The 20,680-nt window shown below is 38.3% G+C and overlaps 1 protein-coding gene across 2 annotated transcripts; it reads right to left on the bottom strand.

Moving 5' to 3' along the window:
• Positions 1–1,191: 1,191 nt before the first annotated feature.
• Positions 1,192–18,904, bottom strand: rorc (RAR-related orphan receptor C). 2 transcript variants are annotated; one of them, XM_054621304.1, is made up of 13 exons: positions 18,877–18,904; positions 18,601–18,687; positions 13,440–13,469; positions 5,874–5,959; positions 5,152–5,293; positions 4,715–5,068; positions 4,526–4,624; positions 4,321–4,442; positions 3,794–3,926; positions 3,580–3,687; positions 3,363–3,473; positions 2,665–2,774; positions 1,192–2,535 (listed from the first exon to the last, which is right to left on the bottom strand). In XM_054621304.1, exons 2-13 carry the CDS (start codon positions 18,650–18,652, stop codon positions 2,371–2,373), a joined length of 1,512 nt encoding a protein of 503 aa, XP_054477279.1. In that variant the 5' UTR covers positions 18,653–18,687; positions 18,877–18,904; the 3' UTR covers positions 1,192–2,370. The 2 variants fall into 2 exon arrangements, with proteins under 2 accessions (XP_054477279.1, XP_054477280.1); XM_054621305.1 differs by lacking the exons at positions 13,440–13,469; positions 18,601–18,687; positions 18,877–18,904 and adding an exon at positions 11,756–11,974.
• Positions 18,905–20,680: the final 1,776 nt, after the last annotated feature.

Below are 20,680 nucleotides of genomic sequence, written 5' to 3'. Positions count from 1 at the left end.
TTACCTCGATCTGAATTTTCTCCATCTCACCCACTGTGTTGGTGTGTTATTGTTTGCTTTTCAAGAGAGAGAGAGATTAATGTCCTTAAATTCCTTTGGTTATCTTACACTGAGTTTGAGTCCAGGGTTATTGTGGCCTCGAAGACTGTCAGTAAACGCTTCACTATCCCTCCCACCATGTTCTCAGAAACAAAAAACAAAAAAAGCCAAAACAGAACAGAGAAGAACTCCCTGTGCAGCTGTGGACTTTAATGTAACTAGTTTCCACAGTTTTTTCTCTATAGGCCACAGTTTAGACTGGGAGGATTATCCTTCATTTGCTGCTCTCCCCACAGCTCTTTCCTCTCACATCATAAACAGTACATTTTAGGATCAAAGTTTTCAGTTGGAGATGGTGAGTCCGGATACGGTACAGAAGTGTTTGTCCCGGGTAAAAATTCCCCTGAGAGGTTGGAGAGCAAAAAAAAAAACAGACTCTCATACTCACGCTGCAAAGAGAGTTCTGTGTTTTAATACAGCAGATGAAATTGAAGTGGGATTAGTGTGGGTGAAATAGCTGCCACGAGTGGGAAACTGGTAATTAAATAAACATAAAGTTGTGCTGTGGTTTACCAGCATGAGAGAGATAACATCACAACAAGTAGAGTTTACCTGATGCCTTTCAAAACCAAACTGAAATATGAAAAATAATTTATAAAAGTTGCTTTTCAGAAAACAAGGAGATAAAAACACAACTAACTTTCTAGCATGAGTACATTTGGCATAAAATCTTGTGACTTTCCATATAAAAATTACATATTTAGCAGATTGACTCAGTCTTCTAATTTCCTTCCTCTTAACTTGGTTAGCAACAGTTTTTATCTATGACAACCTGATAACTTTCCACTGTCAGCATCTGGTGAAGGGTCAGCCGCAATGACTAATATTTCCTTTGTGTTGAATGCAACAGCAACAACTCCACAATTTGGTGGAGGGACTATGGTAGCATCTTCTTATATGCTACCGAGAATGATAAATCCTGCTCATCACTTCTGAGCTATGTCTGCTACAAATAAACTGTGTTTTGTTGAGTTACCATAACAGGCTCTTTCTTTCTATCATGCATGTCTCAGTCTTACACAACTGTTTATATTACAAATCAAATCAAATAAAGTTTAAACACATCTGCTTGGTATCACAGCCTCAGCCGTTTATTAGCAGATTTACATGGAATTATCTTCATTATAATCTCATCCCATTCCAGCAAAAGAGAGGACTACATTGGGACATACAGTACTTAATGCTGAAACATCTCATCATTTCCACTTTACTCATGGCTTTAATCAAAGATATGTTAAGAAAGCAAAACATATGCAAGTTAATCTGGGGAAAAAAAGGAAAAGTTTGCACACAGAGGAAGAGACTTCTACTGTATCTCTCACATTTTAATTACATTTCTACATTTAATGCAACATATTTTTAAAGCTCAAAAGATATAAAATGCCTGTGAGGATATATTCAAACACAGAGGATAACATTTATGAGGTACTGCTTCTTTGTAGGACTTTATTAGTCAATCTGACAACATCAACCTGAGGAGAGACATTTCTCGACAGACATACAGATACAAAGGAGCAGGTTGTCTATTGCTTTCTGGATGTGTTTAATTGATACACATCAATATTTAATGTTTTGTAAGGAAAACTTGTTTTGCAACATATTAAAGAGATGCTGCACGCTCACATGCGTTTGTGAGCTGTAAACTTAATGTATGGGGATGAAGCACAAAACGCCATCTAATGTTTTAGATCAGCCCTGAACCACAGGGAATGTCAATGAGCAACTCCTGCAACACCCAGCTTCCGGAATGTGATGATAAGCTGATTACTTTTTGGCTTTTTATATCTTATTTTTCTATCTAGCTTGTCCTGGACAGGCTGCAAAGTCACCTTTTAAATCTGCAGAAGGTCAGTGCCTTAAACTCTAAAGACAGATTTTGGGAGGACTACCATTTTAAGTTTCAGTTGAAAACGATCAGTATCCTGCCTCTTTGAATTTCTTCGTGACACAGATTTACTGTGACTCACAATAGCACGTATCCTGAGAAAATGAAAGCTGTACCTCACTGACAAGAAGCTGTCAAACAACAACAAAATGCATGTTTCCCTGGAATAATCAAAATAGATTTAAGCTATCAAACAATTTAAATTTTTGTTTGACACAATCTACGAATAAAGCTCAGCTGGAATTAATGTAATACTTAACACGCTATGATAACTGTGCTTTTTGTCATTTATTTTAATTATTAGAAAAATAGATTCTGTCAGGAAATTATGAAGAGACTTAAAATAATATTTTTGTGTGTACGACTTTGCGTGTACTGGTAAATCATCATTGAGTGGTCCCCGGCAGCAGCTCTGCCTCAGAGCCGAACAGCTCCTTGTAGAGTGGAGGGAACAGAGAGTGAGCTGTGAGCGGGTAACGCTGACTGAACCAGTGCAGCTTCTCCATGTGCAGCCTGCACAGTGAACGCAACACTGACATCCTCTGGTACAGCTGCAGGGAGAACACAAACAACGTCAGAAATCCGCTGTCTATTACATCGAGGAACATGCAGGTCAAAGAATAATGTGTTTGGATAGAGTAAATAAAGAGAAAGTATCTGCTCTGTACTGAGACATGTACCTTGTGCATTAGACTTTCTTGGTTGTCTCGGTGTAGAATGTGTGTGAGTCCAAACTCCACGCTTCTTTGCACTCGCTGAACTCTGCCTCTGTCCTCCAGACAAGGACGATCTGCACAGAAAGGCAAAAAAAAAAAAAAAGGAAATTTGTCTTAAAACCTATTACTCAAGCTATTAGTCAACTATTGACTCAAATAATTCTACATTTATGTGAGTAGTCCCGGTTCACTTTGTGGCCTGTTATACTACGTTGTCTGCCACTGGGGGGCAGATAGGCTAATGGTGTGGGAATGATTGAATGAAAAAAATCTGATGGAACATGTTATAGTTGTGATTCAAATGCAAAGCTGAGAAGCTTCTTTAAAAAAGAAGTTAATATCTAAATTTGGACCAAAATGAAAAAACTATATTTTCATTATGTTAACTTGTTGGTCTGGAAGATTTTAATGACACTGACACAGACTAGATATAGCTATAAATAACCATCAAAATACATGTGAACATGTAGACCAGGGTAAAGAAAAATATGCTTTGTGAAGTTAAACAAAATAAAATAGATATTGCCTGATTGAGATTTTAAAGCCTGTAACATGTTGCTTATCCTGATGGTAATCAAGTCTTGCTAATATAGTGTCTTCCCACTTTTCTATGTAAATGAATAACAGTCAACATAATTGAGGTACAGGTGAGTTGATCTTACCTGTGTTGATCAGCACGAGAGCACTGAAGAGAGCAATCTGCTGCTCCGTGAGCTTTAGAGCACACATACCGTGAGCAAAGTCAAACACTGCTGTAATTAAATCACCACATTCTGCAAGAAAACATACCACAGAGCATTGATAAACCACAATATCTTTATATTCTGCTCACTGTATGAATGGTTTCAGAACTGCCTTTGCGTGTAAAGAAATCCTCACCCAAAGACTTGAATACTTCAGCTCCAGCATATTTCCCATCGAAGAAGACGGTGTTGTTCTCTGTGTTGAAGAAGCGACTCATCCTGACCAGAACCACCTCCATGGAGCCTGAGAGAGGAGGGAAGAAAAATATATGTTAAGAGAAGGCAAAACAGAGAATAAAAGATTCTTTAGATTGTGTTTGGAACTTTTTGTAAATGACAGGTAAACAAACCAGTCTTCAGAAGAGCAATCTGGTCATTCTGGCTGAGCAAACGGAAACCTGGGATGTGTTTTGCAAACTCCACCACATACTGCACGGCATCAGTCAGTCGAATGGCGCAGTGCTGCCACATCTCATCCACGGACTGGGTGAGAGAGTAAGACAGATTATTTGAACATAACATTAAAATCAACCAAAATAGACTATCAATGTTTAACTCATCACACATAAACTCATCCTCACTGTCCAGCCTACTGATCTTTGCTTGGAGTTACCATAGTATGTTTCTATAGTGTATCTCTTTTTACCAAATGTAATAAAATGTATAACATATGTGCTACTGAAAGGATTAGTTGCATATGTGATCAAAGAGGAGGAAGAAGAGCAGAGGGGAAAATGATAGTTTTTCTGTTTGATAAAGCAAAAGTAGCCTCAAGATCATTTGAAATGTCATGTTTTGTTTTGAGACTGCCTGAGTAGAGTGACAAAAATGTGACAGGGAGTCTGAGAATCAAAAAACAATCGTCAGGTTGGTATACTTTGCTCTGGAAGGCTTGGATCTCCTCTCTGTTGAGCATTTTCCATCTGAGAGCCTGCAGCTCCTCCACTCTGTACTGGCTGGTCTCTCTGTGGGAACGCACAATGCTGGCACACAACTCATCTGAAAATTAAAAAATAAACACACTGTTAAATATTAAAATACAACACACCTTTATTCACGTTAGCCCACTGCTTTTTGCTCACCTATATTCCTCAGAGAGTGAGGATAAAGGTAAGGATCCTCCAGAGGGTTGTAGGGATGAATCCCCACCAGATCATGAGATGGCTGTCTGGAGTCAAATCCTGGCATGAGGAATAAAAGGAGACAAATGAGAAATAAGCAGAAAGAGACAACGTACACAATTGTGATATGTGCACACACGAGAGCTTTACCTCTTATGTCAGGGTGTCCGCTGTTGTCCCCCCTCACCTGGGATCTCGATGTGGGAGACACAACGGAGCCTCGGTAGATCATACCCGACACCTGCGACTCGTTTGGGGAGCAAACCAGGTAAGGGTGAACATCAGCGGTGTAGGACAGCAGCTCGGCCTCTCCGGTGAAAGAGTAGGCTGCGGCCATGGGCTGGAGGAGCTGTGGGGAGCGGTCTTGACGGGCCTTGGTGGGGAAGGACAAGAGAGACTGGGCCTCACCCTGAAGCTGCTGCTGCTGCTGCTGCTGTCGATGTCGCTCCACTTCAGCAATCAGAGAGTCACGCTGACGTTTGGACATCCGTCCGAACTTCACAGCTGAGGAGGACAAAAACATGAATGCTGTGAGTGGAATATATATTTTGTCCGTCGGTCTGCATGTCGGTGTGTTTGTGTCTCACCATCTCGGCTCATGCCCTTTGCTAAGCACTTCTGCAGACGGCAGTGTTGGCAGCGGTTGCGGCTGGCCCGGTCGATCTGACAGTTGTTCTGCCTGGAGCAGGAGTAGGACACAGTAGGCAGCTGGCTACGCCGGAAAAATCCCTGAGGGTTGGTTAGTGTGGCATGGTTAACAGAGCCAAACAGAAACTGGAAGTTTAAGGCAAATACCAATAATGCTATTTAAGATTAACAAACGTAAAAATCTATAGTGTTGCAGTACTCAAGATCGGTCTTGGTCTTGCGACTGGACTCAAGACCACCTTTTGAATGTTTCTGTTTCTTTTCAACCGCATTTTTACTCTCGGTCTCCGTCTCAGACAAAGAGGACTTAATATCAAGACTATGGGGATATCTATAAATTGCCTATGCATTGTCTAATATATTTGGCAACATCATTACTGTGATTGCTCAAAAGAAAACTAAGGAAAATTCACCTCTGCAATGCATTCTGATTATTTTACAAAGATATTTCTCATTGTATACTTATACACACACTGAGTGAAGACCAAGATCGGAGCAGTGTGAGTCCCACACTGCATGACTGCATACTAACAATAAAATGTGGAACATGCAAAGCATAGGGACTGCTCCAATTGGCCTGAAATATGTATATATTATATCTTGAGTGTGTGTGTGTGTGTGTGTGTGTTTGTACAGTTCATGTCGGATGCTGTCTTCTCACCTTGCAGCCCTCACAAGTGATGACTCCATAATGCACTCCAGAGGACTTATCACCACAGATCTTACATGGGATAACTTCAATCTGGGCTGAACAAACACAGGAGTAAAAACAGTGTTAACATTTTCAAGTGCATTCCACGACTACTTTCCTTCCCGCTGGTACCACTTCACAGTCACTCAGAAAGCACACCATGAGGGTGTCAATCTAAACTTCTATAGCGCACAGCTTCTCACTGTCAAAATAACTTAAGCCAACATGCATCATAATGACTTGGTATATTTTTTACCCAAAGAAGTCATCTGAGCAATTCCCACCGTCTGAACTTATGCTGTACTTCCCCCTTAAACATGTATCAATTGCTGTGTGACCAGAGTGAACCATATTTTCCTCTCAAACACCTCCTGCCTTAATAATAATGAACAAAATAACATCAAATACGGCGAGGAGAGGAGTCTTCTGAGGACGTGGAATATTTTCAAATGGAGAAAGGCGAAGAATACGAAGGTGTCAACCTCAGAGTCCTTTCAAGTGGTTGACTGGCTTCTTTTTCACTCTGACTGTCCCTCTTTCATGTCAATTCTTTCTTTGTGAATCCATCTCTGTCTCGCTCATAAAGGACACAGCTGCCAGTAATGCATCCTCTCTCTACCTTCATCACTGCCAGTAACGGCCCACCCCCCCTCTCACCTCCCCCTCCGTGCCCCTGATCTCTTGGAGCTCTCACGCCCCTCAATCTTAGTGGCGATTTTTGTCAGAATCAGATGTTATTTCATGCATTAAAGTACCAGAGATGTCTAAAAGTCTGTGTTGGTGACAGGTGCGAAAAGTTTTATAGTATGTCCTAACAAACATATCTCCAATAAAATAATAAAGTACTATGTATAGTTACTTAATATAATGAATTTATAGTTATATAAAACACAACCAGGAAGCACAGCATATAGCATTGTCATTTTTACTAGATAATCTGCTTTAATCTCTTCCTGTCATCTCCTCTCTTCCTTCCACAAATGCACTGAAGGTGTGTGATTATTTTCTGCAAGCTCTTACGTCTGATGCTTATACACAGAAGTATTTGCGTTTCCGTGCATAACTGTGTCAGATTTTTTCACAAGTGTGTGTTAGTGTGTCAGTGTGTCCCTCTTTATCTGGTGCCACAGGGATTACAGGGACGGTCACTCTGAGGTTAACAAAGCAGAAAACACTCATAATAGGAGTTTTCTGCTTCTACCAATAGAGCTGATTAATTGACCTCAAGATTAACCATGATAAGGATTAGAGTATTTCACAAATACAACAAGTTACTGACACTCCAAAATGACTGGATGATTTGGTTCAAATATCATTTAAAGTTACTGAGCTGTGACTACGGTTGTATTTCTATCTGAAGTGCAGGACAGGCGAGGTAAACATGAGTGGGCTCTGTTTTTTTCTCTCACTATTTCACTTCTGATTGTCAACCTCAAACAACAGGAAATCCACCATGACCCACAACCTTTCACTGATCACACACACACACACACACACACACACACACACACACACACACACACACACACACACACACACACACACACACACACACATCGCATATGCTACTCCTCCATAGCTCTAATAATTTTTAACATGTCAACCTAACCACACAGAACGGCATTTAAAGCAGGACCAAGTTAAATCATGACTTATTTTTTTAGACTTTTTCTACTTGAAAAAAAAAACATCTGCAAAACAGGGATTCTGCATCAAGACACCAGTTTCTGAGAGTGGAAATGAACTTATGAGCGGACAACACTGAAGCTCCTGTGAGCATTTTTTTTATGTCTCACCTTGTTATGTCCAGCCACAGGCTTAGATAAATCACACCCAGCATCTCATGGTGTGTGTGCATATGTGTGTGAGATAGATATATAAAATACTGAAAAAAAACTAATCCTCCTTTATTTCTTCCATTAGTGTCTTTTTCAGTGACAGAGAAGGGTTGTTGTGTCTAGCAGCCAATATAGATGAAAAACATATTTTATAAATACATGTTGGATTAGTATAAATTAGCATTTTTTTAAATCTTACTGGCAAATGCCTAAAAAGCTGATAATGGTTTACCCTCATGTGGCAGCTCTGCTCAACTGCTCAGCATGACCCAATTAATGAGGTTAAAAATATATGTTAATTATAGATCTTATGTGCTTATGTACTCAATCACTGATGAAGATCAATTCTGCTTTCCAGTATACTCTATCCAAGCAATGCTGTTTACTTTTTTTGCATCATGGCTTACAATATGTCTTCACAAACATTCAACGTTTTATATTTCCTTTGCGTTCCAGTAACAACGTACTGTATGAAACCAACCATAAACACACCACACAAAGCTATATTTACATATTCATACTGAAGGGAGCTCATTTAAATAAAACAACAACTTCAATCAATTTAAATCATAAAATTGATTATGTGTGAGATGATGATAGGTATTGAAGATGTTTGAGTACAGTAAATGAGCAGTGGTGGAAATGTTCTGGTTTGTCTCTCAAAATAAAAGAGTGCCACCTCCCACGCTTCTGCATACGAGACGCTGCGGACTGATTTACGTCTTTTGATCAGGATTTAGAGTTGTAATGGCTTAAAAAGTACATTTATCAGAGTCATCGTACATACAACGGAAGCTTCCGTGTATAACAGAAAATAAACGTTAAGAAACATTCACAGGTTTCTTGTGAGTATAATGACTTCCTGCTGAACGTGGACAATAAGTTAGGTTCTCAATTTTTGTGATTCTTAAACTTGTTGGCAAGATGAAGTAAACCTACCTCCTAATATGTTAAATCACACCGAACAAGCCTGAAAAGGCAAAAAAGCCATCAATATATATCACCTTTAATATACTTAAACGTAAGGAACGTTTTGATTTCAACCTAGAAAGAGTTTACTTAAGTACTCTACGGTGTGTGTGTGGTGTGTGTGTGTGTGTGTGTGTGTGTGTGTGTGTGTGTGTGTGTGTGTGTGTGTGTGTGTGTGTGTGTGTGTGTGTGTGTGTGTGTGTGTGTGTGTGTGTGTGTGTGTGTGTGTGTGTGTGTGTGTGGGTGGTGGGGTGATGGGTGGACGTTACAGATTGACACACTCAACTCTTCAGCCTAAAATCAACCGTCAGCAGTCTGTTCTTAGACTGTAAAAGGACAAAAAACTAAAAACTTTCCTCTCACGGAAGCTTTGGTACATGCGCAATCAAGAGTGCAATCAAAGCTTGTATACACACATTACAACCTCACACACACACACACACACACGCACGCACGCACGCACGCACACACACACACACACACACACACACACACACACCAACTAACACACTGATTGTGTGTTCGTGAGAGATTAACAGACTGTTGAAGTTTTAAAACAACACGTTAATAAACCCAGGTTAGGAGGATTAAAATTGTATTTATTTACAACACTACTTTAAGTTAAATGTTTTAATAACTTGCTTACCATGATTTAAAATTGTTTAGATAATTATTGTACTCATTATTATCAATACTAAAGAAACAAGTTAGTAATTCATATATATTATACTTTAAAGATTTTAATTTAAAATCTTGCTGATGCATCATTTGGGTAACAACCACACTTTATTTTATAATGTAATAAAATATATACGGGGGGAGTAAATTACGTAATTTTCTTAGTTAACAAAATAAAATAGCATACACAATGCTCATATCTAAAATGCATACTTTTCTCATTCAAAAATAACATCATACCAAAATCCAACTTTATATTCATTGGCCCTGCCTTGTTAAGAAGGATCTCTCTGACTTACTGACAGAAAATGACAATATGCCTTTCACAATTAATTTATTTTTAAAACCATGATTTATGAATTTCTAACCGTAATTTGTATTTAATGATCTTTAACAAAAAAAAAAATTCATGACAAAACTGGGGTATTTTGAGAAGAAGTATTTCTTCCCATTCTGTATTGCATATTTTGTTACTTAACATTTCTGGTTACATTTAGTGCAATGCTGACCGCGGATCTATAGGTGTTAAATATCTTTATGCTTCAGACTTTGTTGGTTGTGTGAGAACTACTGAGTTTCATTCATTATTTGACAACAACAAAGTGAGAACTACTACCCACAGTACCTTGTCTGAGAAAAAGGGAATTATCAAAGCTAATCTGAACACCAATTAGATTCAGATTTACCATATTTTACTTTGAAGTGCAGGCTGAGTTTGAGGGTTTGAAAGGGTACAGGTTTGACAGTAGCAAAGTGTATGAATCAGCTCAAGTGTTGTATTTCTCTTACCATATTTCGGGGGGAATGTGTCACCTGCGATTTTGATGTTAGCTTTGATCTCAAGCCAACCGCTTTTGCCGCTTTGGAAGCGCTGTACAGAGGCACAAGGAAATCCTTTCTGATAAAGAAACTGTATGAGACATAATCCAGGAATCCCCCGAATACAACAAAAAAGCCATATAAAATGTGTATGTGCGTAAATTCTGACGGCATCAAGCCCACTGTGAGTGTGTAACACCAGGGAATTAGAAGTATAAATGTTTATTGACGAAGTGAAGACACAAAAAGTTCTGTTTTTGGCAATGAGAGCCTCCTTCTCTCTCTCTTTCATGCACACAATATCCACACACAGCTGCAGGGCTAAGATATGCTATATCTAGGCGCCATCTAAAAAGCAGCTGCGGATCTGTGTGCTTGTGCATCTATATGTGTGTGTGTGTGTGTGTGTGTGTGTGTGTGTGTGTGTTTGCATGTTGCAAGAGAGAACAAGCGTGTAAGCAACTTGCACAGAGAGGATTATTAATTTCCTTATTGTTTCTTCCCCTCTGCCTGTTTTTGAATTACTTTGTTAAAGAAATCCCATTTTTCTTTTACCTATTTCATTATCACATTTTCACAGTAATATCAGCATTTCCTCTGCAACCTGTCTACTGTACGTGTGTGAAGTTAGTCCATTCAAACTGATGCACTGCGGTTGTGAAGCATCCTGTTTTCCTGTCTCTTTCGTTATTGCTTTGGTTACAATTCGGTGGAAGTGTTTGCAAACGGGTTTGTAACATTTCAAAAGTAATTTTAGAACCTGGTCCCTTGGGCCTTCATTAGTTTCATTTGTTTATTATATTACTTATAATAAAATATGATGAGTCTAAACAAAGGGTGTTTTGCAGTTAACTCAAACGTATAGAATTTGTTTAAAAAAGTATCAATTTTAACTTGTGCACTCTCATTCTCAACATCTTAAGTCAGCTCAGCTTCGTGTCTGAGGCGTATGTGGGAGGGAAAGAGGGAAGAAATATCCGAGACATGACTCAAATCTTAAATCAATCGAAGGGAGCTCAATATTGAGTCATGTTACCAAATCCTAAAACTGAAACACATATATATCGATTGGTACGTACATAACAGTGAAGAACTTTGGTGGGACCCAAATAAGCTTCAAAACAAAATAGAACATCTGCCTTCATTAGGGGAACGTTAAACAAGCCGAAACATAACATTTAACATAAAATTTAGTTTGCTGTAACAGCGCAAAATTGTCAATATTAGAGCCACTTTGAACATTTTGTTTCACTGTACGACCTAGTGTTACATCAAATATTAAAAGTGGAAACCTGAACAAAAATGACTTAAACCTAAAAGTATTAACTGTCTGTATAACAACACGATGCATCAGAAGCATCACGTCAGTCGTATATTTACTTTAAATAAACTCTAAAATCAGGGTTGATGGTGAGAAACTTTGAACAAATAGCATGTAATTGATCAAATCCATAAAATATCTTTGATCAGACTGCCCACACACACACACATACACACACACACACACACACACACACAGACAGACACACCAAAAAACTTCATCCCTACCTCGCATCATCCTCACTCCTCCACTTGTCTCAGACGTTTGTCCCACTTTCACAGACTCAATTGTCCTCTCACTTTGTCTCACAAAACTCTTCCTTTTGACACACTTTTTTTCATCTAGTCTTTCAATCTTTCTTCTTTCTTTTTGTTCTTCCTTCAGCGAGCCATGTCAGGTGCTAACTGCAGCTTCAGCGTACTTATTTAGACTTTTGAGTGACAGTCGCCGCCTCACCTTCCTTGTTAGCATTTGCGTGTGTTCGTGTGTGTGTGAGAGAGAGAGAGGAGACAGAGAAAGAAAGGGGGGGGACTGTCCCCTGCCCTGGCTTCTTTCTCAAGGTACTTTTTCCTTATACCTTTGTTGTTATCCTTCACCCCCTCACTCTACATCACACGTTAGAAAAAAATCTGCTTTATAGTGTCTGGCACCTTTATGCCTCTCCCTGGGAATTTAAACTAAACCATTTTCAACAAGAATAAACAATATAAGTTACAAAAATATTTCAGTCAACCTAAGATTTTAAATACTCTAACTCACACGTGGGGTTTGGTTAAACATTTTTTTAAGTTTTCTTGTTGATGCTTATGATGCACATGGTTGTTTATTTACCCTGGCATACAATAAAAGCATTGAGATAAGCAGAAATATCATTATTTTGCATTACTCTCTTATAAGTGAATAAAAAAAAAGTTTTATCAGCAAAATATACTTAAAGTGTCTAAAGTAAAGAAATGGCCCCCATCAGAGCGTTACATCATATAACTGGACATATTAATGCTGCATTAAGATGTGAGCAGTATTAAAATGTTAACTACTTGAATACTGTTGGGTAGTTTAATCTATGGCAACGCACTATTTTGTAAGGGGAACATATGTTTGTATATTAACGCTTCAAAAATAGATTAATGGAGAACAATGTTTCACTGTTGAATGTACTGGAGTAGAAGAAGAAAGTATCAGCAAATGGAAATTCTCAGTTGCAGTTCAAGAGCCTCAAAGTGCAGTACTTGAGAATGTATACATATCACCTGACTGATGCACCGAACAACACAAGACTACCATGGCTGTCTTCAGTCACAAGCAACAATCAATAGAATCAAAATTGTTTATGATCAATATGGTTATAATCATATCACTTAACACAAGGTTGGTGTGTGTTAACAGCATCTCAATGCTTGCTAACACACCCAGGTGTGTTAAAGTTGTGGCAGAAAGTGTTAAACCAAAGAAGTTAAAAAAAGACGAGACGTTATCTCAGTCATCCGCATTCAGATGCCAAAGCCCTAGTAGTTGGTATTTTCATCACTTTCTGTATGCAGTGTGTGTGTGGTTTTGTGTGTGTGTCCATGTGTGTGTGTGTGTGTGTGTGTGTGTGTGTGTGTGAGGGGCAGCACAGGTGCAACACACAGCACACACACTGTGTTGCTAATGCAACGACACTACAGTGTGTTTGTGTGTGTGTGTGTGTGTGTGTGTGTGTGTGTGTGTGTGTGTGTGTGTGTGTGTGTGTGTGTGTGTGTGTGTGTGTGTGTGTTTGTGTGTCTTGCTGTACAGGTGCAATGTTGTATGTTCATGAACTATGAAGTTAACCACAATGCATGCACAAATATCTAGCACAACACAAGCAATGTCATTACCACACTCATACACACATAGATGCTAACACACCATATTTTATAAAGAACTTACTCAAATGAGTCTTCTTTGACACGGCTCCTCCTGAGGAAGAAGACATGTTGTTAATAAACTACACACCACTTACTGTAAATCCAAGTTTCACTACAAGCTTTACTACATATGAGCATTTGGGTAAATATTCAGAAACAGTAACAAAACATGTAGTTTATTCATGAGCTTTACAGACACTTAAACTCAGGCTAAACCCCAAATTTAACCGAGGACTAAACAGCACACTGGTACTTTTTAAAAAGGGTTCGATCTTCGATTTTTGAAATCCTGCCAATGTGAGAAAATAGCTTAGTACATTAATGAAGTACAGTACTCAATTACAGTTTTTACACTTCAACTTCACCACATTTAGATAAATGTACCAAACAACCACAATACCACTAACTACAACATGAAAGTACTGCTTACATGTTGATGCACCAATATATTGGTTCTCTAATAACACTGACAGTTTGGTTTCTGCATAATGAGTACTTTTATTCTTGAAGTACATTTTGTTGTCAATACTTGAAAGTAAAATGTGAAATAAAACTTTTACTTCTACAAAACATTGTCTTTCTAAATTATCTGAATACTTCTTCCATCACTTAAACCTGAACTGTAGCAGTGTTTGGCAGTGAAATATCAAGTTTACATTTTTTTTTTTTTAAATCATTGTGATGCTTGAATGTAACAAAACATTTAAAATATGCAAATGAGCATATAACTATGTGAAATCATGAATATTATACACTCAAGGTTGGCTTTTAATCAGTGGAATAAATACAATTAGTATCAAATGTGACAGAAACTAACCCAGGCCTTAAGTTACAAATTTCAGCTGTGAGAAACTCCTTGTTGTCAAGTGGCAGTTTGATACAGGGTTTTCAGAATGCACTACTTTTTTCAGTATTTTTTCCAATGTACAAAGACCTGTGGTCAGATAAGAAGCCTGACTGATAGGTGAAATTAGAGGATTCCTATTTACAATGCTGTGTGTCTATGTTATGTTTATGGGACTCTTCAGCACCCATACCCGCACGCACACACACAGGAGATAAAGGCAGAGGAAGGTGGGTGTCTGTGAAGCAATAGGTCCTCTTTTTCTGCCTGTTTGACCGCAATTGTGAGAAAGTCTGAATTGCAGTGAGTGTAAGAAAATGCGCGGAGGGACGATTCTGAAACAAGGGGCTTATTTCTGGAGTTGTATGTATGTGTGCTTGTGGGTGGGGTGGGGGGGGTGAGACAGAGAGGTTTGAAGGCAGGGAAGATAAGTATCAATGGAAGATGTAGAGCTAGCCGGTCTTTGTCTGACACTAGATCAGGCCCTCTGTGGTTTCCACTGTTTTCCTCCCCTCATCAAATCATTTTTGCTTCATAAGCAGAAAGCATGGAATGAGAGCAGAGCGGCGCACACACAGGCGGAAAATGTAATGAAATTGTAACACTAAATGTTTGAAGGGGACTGCTAAATAAAATGTATAAGATTTATGTTAAATTAAATCATACTTTAAAAGGAGCTTCATTAGGTAAATATAAGCATAATTTCAAAAATCTAAAGCAATACATTTTTGTTTATTATTTGATGGGTTTTAAATGTTTCCAAAGTTGATATAATAATTACATAAGCATTGTATTAATATGGTTTCAAAAGAGCGTGATTGTCCTTCTTTTCATTTGACAGATTTAGAAATGCAAGAATCTAAATCATCATCTGATTACCAAATAACTTAACCAACACTTAAAACAACCTGTGGATATCCCGATATATGTATTTCTGTAGTGTTGTGTGCGTGTAGATATATACATATTGTATTATTATTCTTGTTTAAATGTTTCTAATTGTGTATATAGTTTATTTTGTATAGTTAGAGAAATAGTATAGTATAGTTTGATGTTTTGTTTCTTTACAGTTTTATTCAAATTTTCTCTTGTCTACAATTACTTGCTTATTTATATTTATTGTTATGTTTGTTAAGATTGTTTTTTGGGGTTGGAGGGATGTTATTTGTTCTGTTTATTAAAAATGAAAGCCAATGAACATTATGTGAGAAAAAAACCTGTTCATTGGTAGTTGTTTATATTTTTTATGAGTCATGTAGGTATCAATGAGATGAGCCAGGGTAAATAATTTAAAGTAACCTGCAATATACTGAATTTCGGGCTAAAACCGTGTCATTTTTAAAATTTGTTACTAAAAATTTTAACTTAATAAAGTTGATCTCTACGCTGAATGGAATTAACAGTTTGCAGTGTGTGGCTTGTGGTGGGAAAAGAATCTAATGCGATCACCAACATCGGTCTCTGTACAAACTAAATGTGACACAGCATGTACACATTAAGAGAGACACACCTGTCAGCCAGGCCATAAACCCATGATTACATGATTACAGAGACACAAACATCAACACCACTCATCAGTCAAAATCTCACTAACGTTCCTACACTGACATCTAAGCTGACTGCTCAAGTGGCAGTTGCTGCGTTACATAACAGCAATGAAGACCACTGAACCCAGAGAGTAGGTCGACAACTTTGCCTGAATACAAAACCATGAAACATAGAGCTCAGAATAAAACCAAAATGTAAATATATTAAAGTCAGAATAGCTATTGTATTACTTTCTCAATACTCTTCAACCATCATGCCAATGTAAAATAATATAAAATAACTTAAAAACGCAGATAGTGTTTGAAGTCTATGACAATTGTTATTATTAGTTAAATAAATAAGTAAGTAAATCCCGAAAAAACGAAACTTATTTACAATATAGCAAAATTAGTCAATATATGATTCCATACTGAATGACTAAAACAAAAATACGTGTGTAAACTCAATTAAAGCAGGCTGGTTTGGATTTTTGGCCTTTCAGATTAGGTTGTTGACTAAAAAGTGCAGTAGAGTGCTGCAGGGTACGCATATTTTTGAAGGCAAAACCTAGAAGTTAGCATTTCAACCCAACATGATTTTTCCAAAGGATTTTGGATTACCTGGAGAGGTTGGAAGGAGATATACGTTTCTAAAACATTATGTTTCTTTGCCTTATAATGATTGTAACAGAAAATATACCTACCCGGCTTTAAACGAATAGTGTGGTTGAATCATTTTATTGACTTCTGTCTCGATCGCCAAGTGATGTGGTTGTTCACTTGTACACTGTGACCTGCAGGCTTCAGTGTCCATTTTTCAAACATATTTTGCTGCTGTATCAGTTGGACATCCTGGATATATCCTTCGAATGCATATTGCAGACCCTTTTGTCTGCTTCTCTGTGAAATTGCTTTTTTGATTTTTCCAAATGTTAATATATATTATAATATATTCAGCGAGTGCAGTTAGTGACAGTTTGGACCCTTTAGTTACTGTGACACCTTGACAACGAGCTGTCGGGGCGGAGTTTAGCTAAAGGTCAATTCACCTTAAATCTTTTGTACTGTCTGAGGGTGTTTCGTTCAGGAATCCTGAAGAAGTCCCAAATGTAGCTCAGCACTGACTAAGGTGAATTCAAAGTAAAAATTACTTTTTTTAAAGAAAACAATTCATTTCTGTATGATGTTAAAATGTTGGCCTATTATTGACTGGCTTATAGTATAAAAATGATAGAAAGATACTACTGGCTGACACTATTGTGACAACAAACACCACTATTACATTCACAAATGACGGCAGAATAACATATAAAGTATATAGAGAAGAGGACGGGACCCACAATAGATCCCTGAGGGACACCACAGACAGCTTTTTATCCAATAATAAACAGCAGCACAGTTTTACCCTACAGACAGGAGGAAATGCAATGTGGAGCAGTACCAGAGACTCAAACTCAGCACTCAAGAAAAATGACAAGACACCCACAACAGCCACCAAAACCAAGACATTCGTCACATTAAGAATAGCCATATCAGCAAAAACTGTACAACCACACTGAAACTCCACATAAACCAGATTGAAATGACATTACAGCAGTTCTAGTATCTGATAAGTTAACTGATGCTGCTCTTTTACAAAAACCTTTAATCACTAAACCTTTACCCCTGAAGCTTAAGGTTGTTAAAATTGTCTTTTTCACTCAGTCTGACAATATTGTGTAGTGTTTTTCTGTATTAGTAGCAATTAAACATATGATAAAATTTCATACATGATAACATTTCAATTTAAATTGAACTTAAGTTGAACAATAGAAAAAAGGGATTTTGGACCATATTTATGTATATTTAAGTTACACATATTAGGTAAATAATTGATGTTTGTTAATGCTTGTGTCAGATATTTTAATATGTGTACTATAATACCACTAAATCACTCTATTAATGGCTAAATAAATCACTTACTATAAACAAATGTGTTGCGCAATGCCAAAACTGTCTGTATGGCTAGATATTGATGACCTTGGTAAACTGTACATTTTTGTAAAGATAAAATGCAGGACTTTGACTTCTAATGGAGTATTATTCAACTGTGCTCCTACTATGTTTACTTGAATAGAGGGTATAGATGCTGTTCCACCGCTGCAAAAAAACTTTATTTTCTTCACTCTGCACATTACATCCATTTGTGTAGCAGCGCATGTACATTTTAGCAAAAGGTGTCGAATTAGGGAATGAAGGGTGTGCAGTGGGTCTCTGAGGCAGAAGGACAAGGTGTCTTATCTCAAGTGAGGGCCAACAGTTTGATTTTAGCCTGGAAGAGGCTTTGAATAGTAAAGCATTGACCAAAAACAGAAGCAAAAATAAGAACTAATCCCCAAGGATTACTCCGGCTTACTGCCATTCTTACCCACTCACAGCACCTTAACCACACTCCATGAAAGGGATGAGGGGGGTTAATAGAGTAAAGATGGATGAGAGTGGAGGGAAATGACATAATAGTGAACACTGTGACAGGAAAGACAGAAACAGAGTCAGCCAGTGAAGGAAAGGTGAGCAGTATGAGATAAAGAGTGGGAAGGAGGAGATACATGTGGGTGGGAGTGGGCAAAGCGTGGCATGCTGGGAGATAAGGCTTGCTTTGTGTTAAAGAGGGAAGGACATAAAGACAAAGAGAGAACACTATATAATGTAAATATGAGACTAAAAATAAACTATATGTAGCTAAAGAAAGTTGCATGCTACTTGCAGAGTCACAACAGTTCAAATAGCCCAAACAAGCTGCAGAATAAAACCCCAGTGATGGATCCTCTTACCTCTTTTGATGGGGCTGTCAGCGGGGGGCACGTCGGGCTCCTCATATTCCATTACTCTCCTGTCAAAACACTGGGCGGCCCTACACACTCACCTCACACACACACACACACACACACACACACACACACACACACACACACACACACACACACACACACACACACACACACACACACACACACACACACACACACACAAACGACAGTCGCTTTTGAAACTCCACCTGCCGCCCTACGACTCGGACGTTAACGTGACAAAACTCGAGCTCATACTACCTGTTGGTTGTTCTAGCGCCCAGGCCGGCGCAGGCATTTGAAAACATGGACTGCCATCTCGCCTGATTCCTGTCCTTATAGCGTTTCCCAAAACTCGGTCGTCATCTTATACCCCCTCTCTGTCTGCCTCCTTTTGTCAAACAGCACACCTCCTCTTGTGGGGTTGTTTTGAATTAATTGAATTCCCCCCCCGAGGCAGCAGCAGCAGAGAGGAGAGAGTGCAGCTGGACCGGCCGGCCGTTCACAAGCCGTGCGCCCGGTTCTCCCCCTCCCCTGCGCTCTCTGTGCGCCCTGACCGTCCCGGGCTGGAGAGAGTTATGTCACCGGCCGTTACGTAATAGCAGCTGATCGGGTTTTGCTTTGTAGTGCTCGGTTGACAAATGTAATCCCATTTTGCTGCCACAAATTACCGCCACACTAGTCGAGAGAATGCATTTCATAGGAGGAGACATTAAATTCCAATGCAGGTTTTTGGCCTTTTACTTCATATCCAACAAACCTACTTCCACAAATCTCTCTTCAGATGGCTGGTATAATTCTTTTGACTTGTTAAAACCACCTGCAGGGTTCTGTAAATGCAACTGGAGGGGGATTGTTTTAATAATGGTATGCAATACCTCATTTTATCAGAGGTAGGAAAACAAGTGCAGACACAAAGAAAACGATGAATAATCGATATGTCTTCTCGGTTTACATCATTGTGGTAAATGCTCCTCTAAGACATGGTGCTTACATCGGGTCCAGACTCAAATGCTGAATAGTCACTGGTGGAATATAACTAAGTACATTTACTCAAGTGTTGTGAGCCTACTTAGTACAATGTTGAGGTATTCTTAGTTTACTTTATACTTCTACCCTTAGTACAATTCTGAAGGAAATGTCATACTTTTTAGTAACCAGTTACTAAAACAAAACCTCTTAAAATATCGATCAATTTAAAGTAGTTCAAATCTATTCCACCTCAACATTAAAATGGTTACACTTTTATGCATTAATAATGCTACAGTATGTAATGCATGAGATACTGCTACATACTTTTAATTAAGTAAGATTTTGAATAAAGGACTTTTAATTGCAAGTATTTTTACCGTGTGGTAATGCTAGTTTTAGTAAAGGATCTAATACTTATACCTCTTCAAGCACTGCAACACACTAAGAGTCAATAAAGTAATCCACAGCTAGTGTATGCAATAACCAGCAATGCCTGTTTTGTGTGAAAACTGTTGTGTGAATGACTGTATCGGCCCACAGGTGAAGAGGGCCCAAAATGATCCAGTATGGTCATGCAATATTTTTTCCATTACTAATTAAATAGAAAAAGAAAATACTTAAAACAATATTACCATTACATGTTATCGGAGCCCAGTCATTTCTCTAAGCTGCTCACGAGTCACCAAATCCTCCCAAGAGAGCGGTAAAGATGACATTTTTAGTATTTTCTACTTGATTGACATTCACAGATGTCTTTGATAAATTTTCAGTCAGATGACTAATTGATAGCTGTTTCGATACTATATATCCTATTGTTAAAGACATGGACCCATAGTAATATTTATTTCTGGGTGCCCATACTTTTCTGGAAAGGGGAAACTCAAAAAGATAACAGCTCTCTGTCAAGTCGACACTACATCACTATTCTGTCAGGTGATTGCTCTTTTAGCAAGGTCAAATGACACTTTCCAAGCACTATCATAAGTAAAATCAGTTCTGGAAGTGTTACAGTGGACAGAGCTTACTGCAGGTGGTTTTAACTGAAAGTTGAAAACAACAACCCCCACCTACTTCCTTAAACCAAACTTGACCA

The sequence above is a fragment of the Anoplopoma fimbria genome, chromosome 20 (assembly GCF_027596085.1).
Source record: "Anoplopoma fimbria isolate UVic2021 breed Golden Eagle Sablefish chromosome 20, Afim_UVic_2022, whole genome shotgun sequence".
In the NCBI taxonomy this organism is placed as follows: Eukaryota; Metazoa; Chordata; class Actinopteri; order Perciformes; family Anoplopomatidae; genus Anoplopoma; species Anoplopoma fimbria.
The sequence above is the reverse complement of the archived record's forward strand: the minus strand, read 5'-3'. Positions and strand labels throughout refer to the sequence as shown.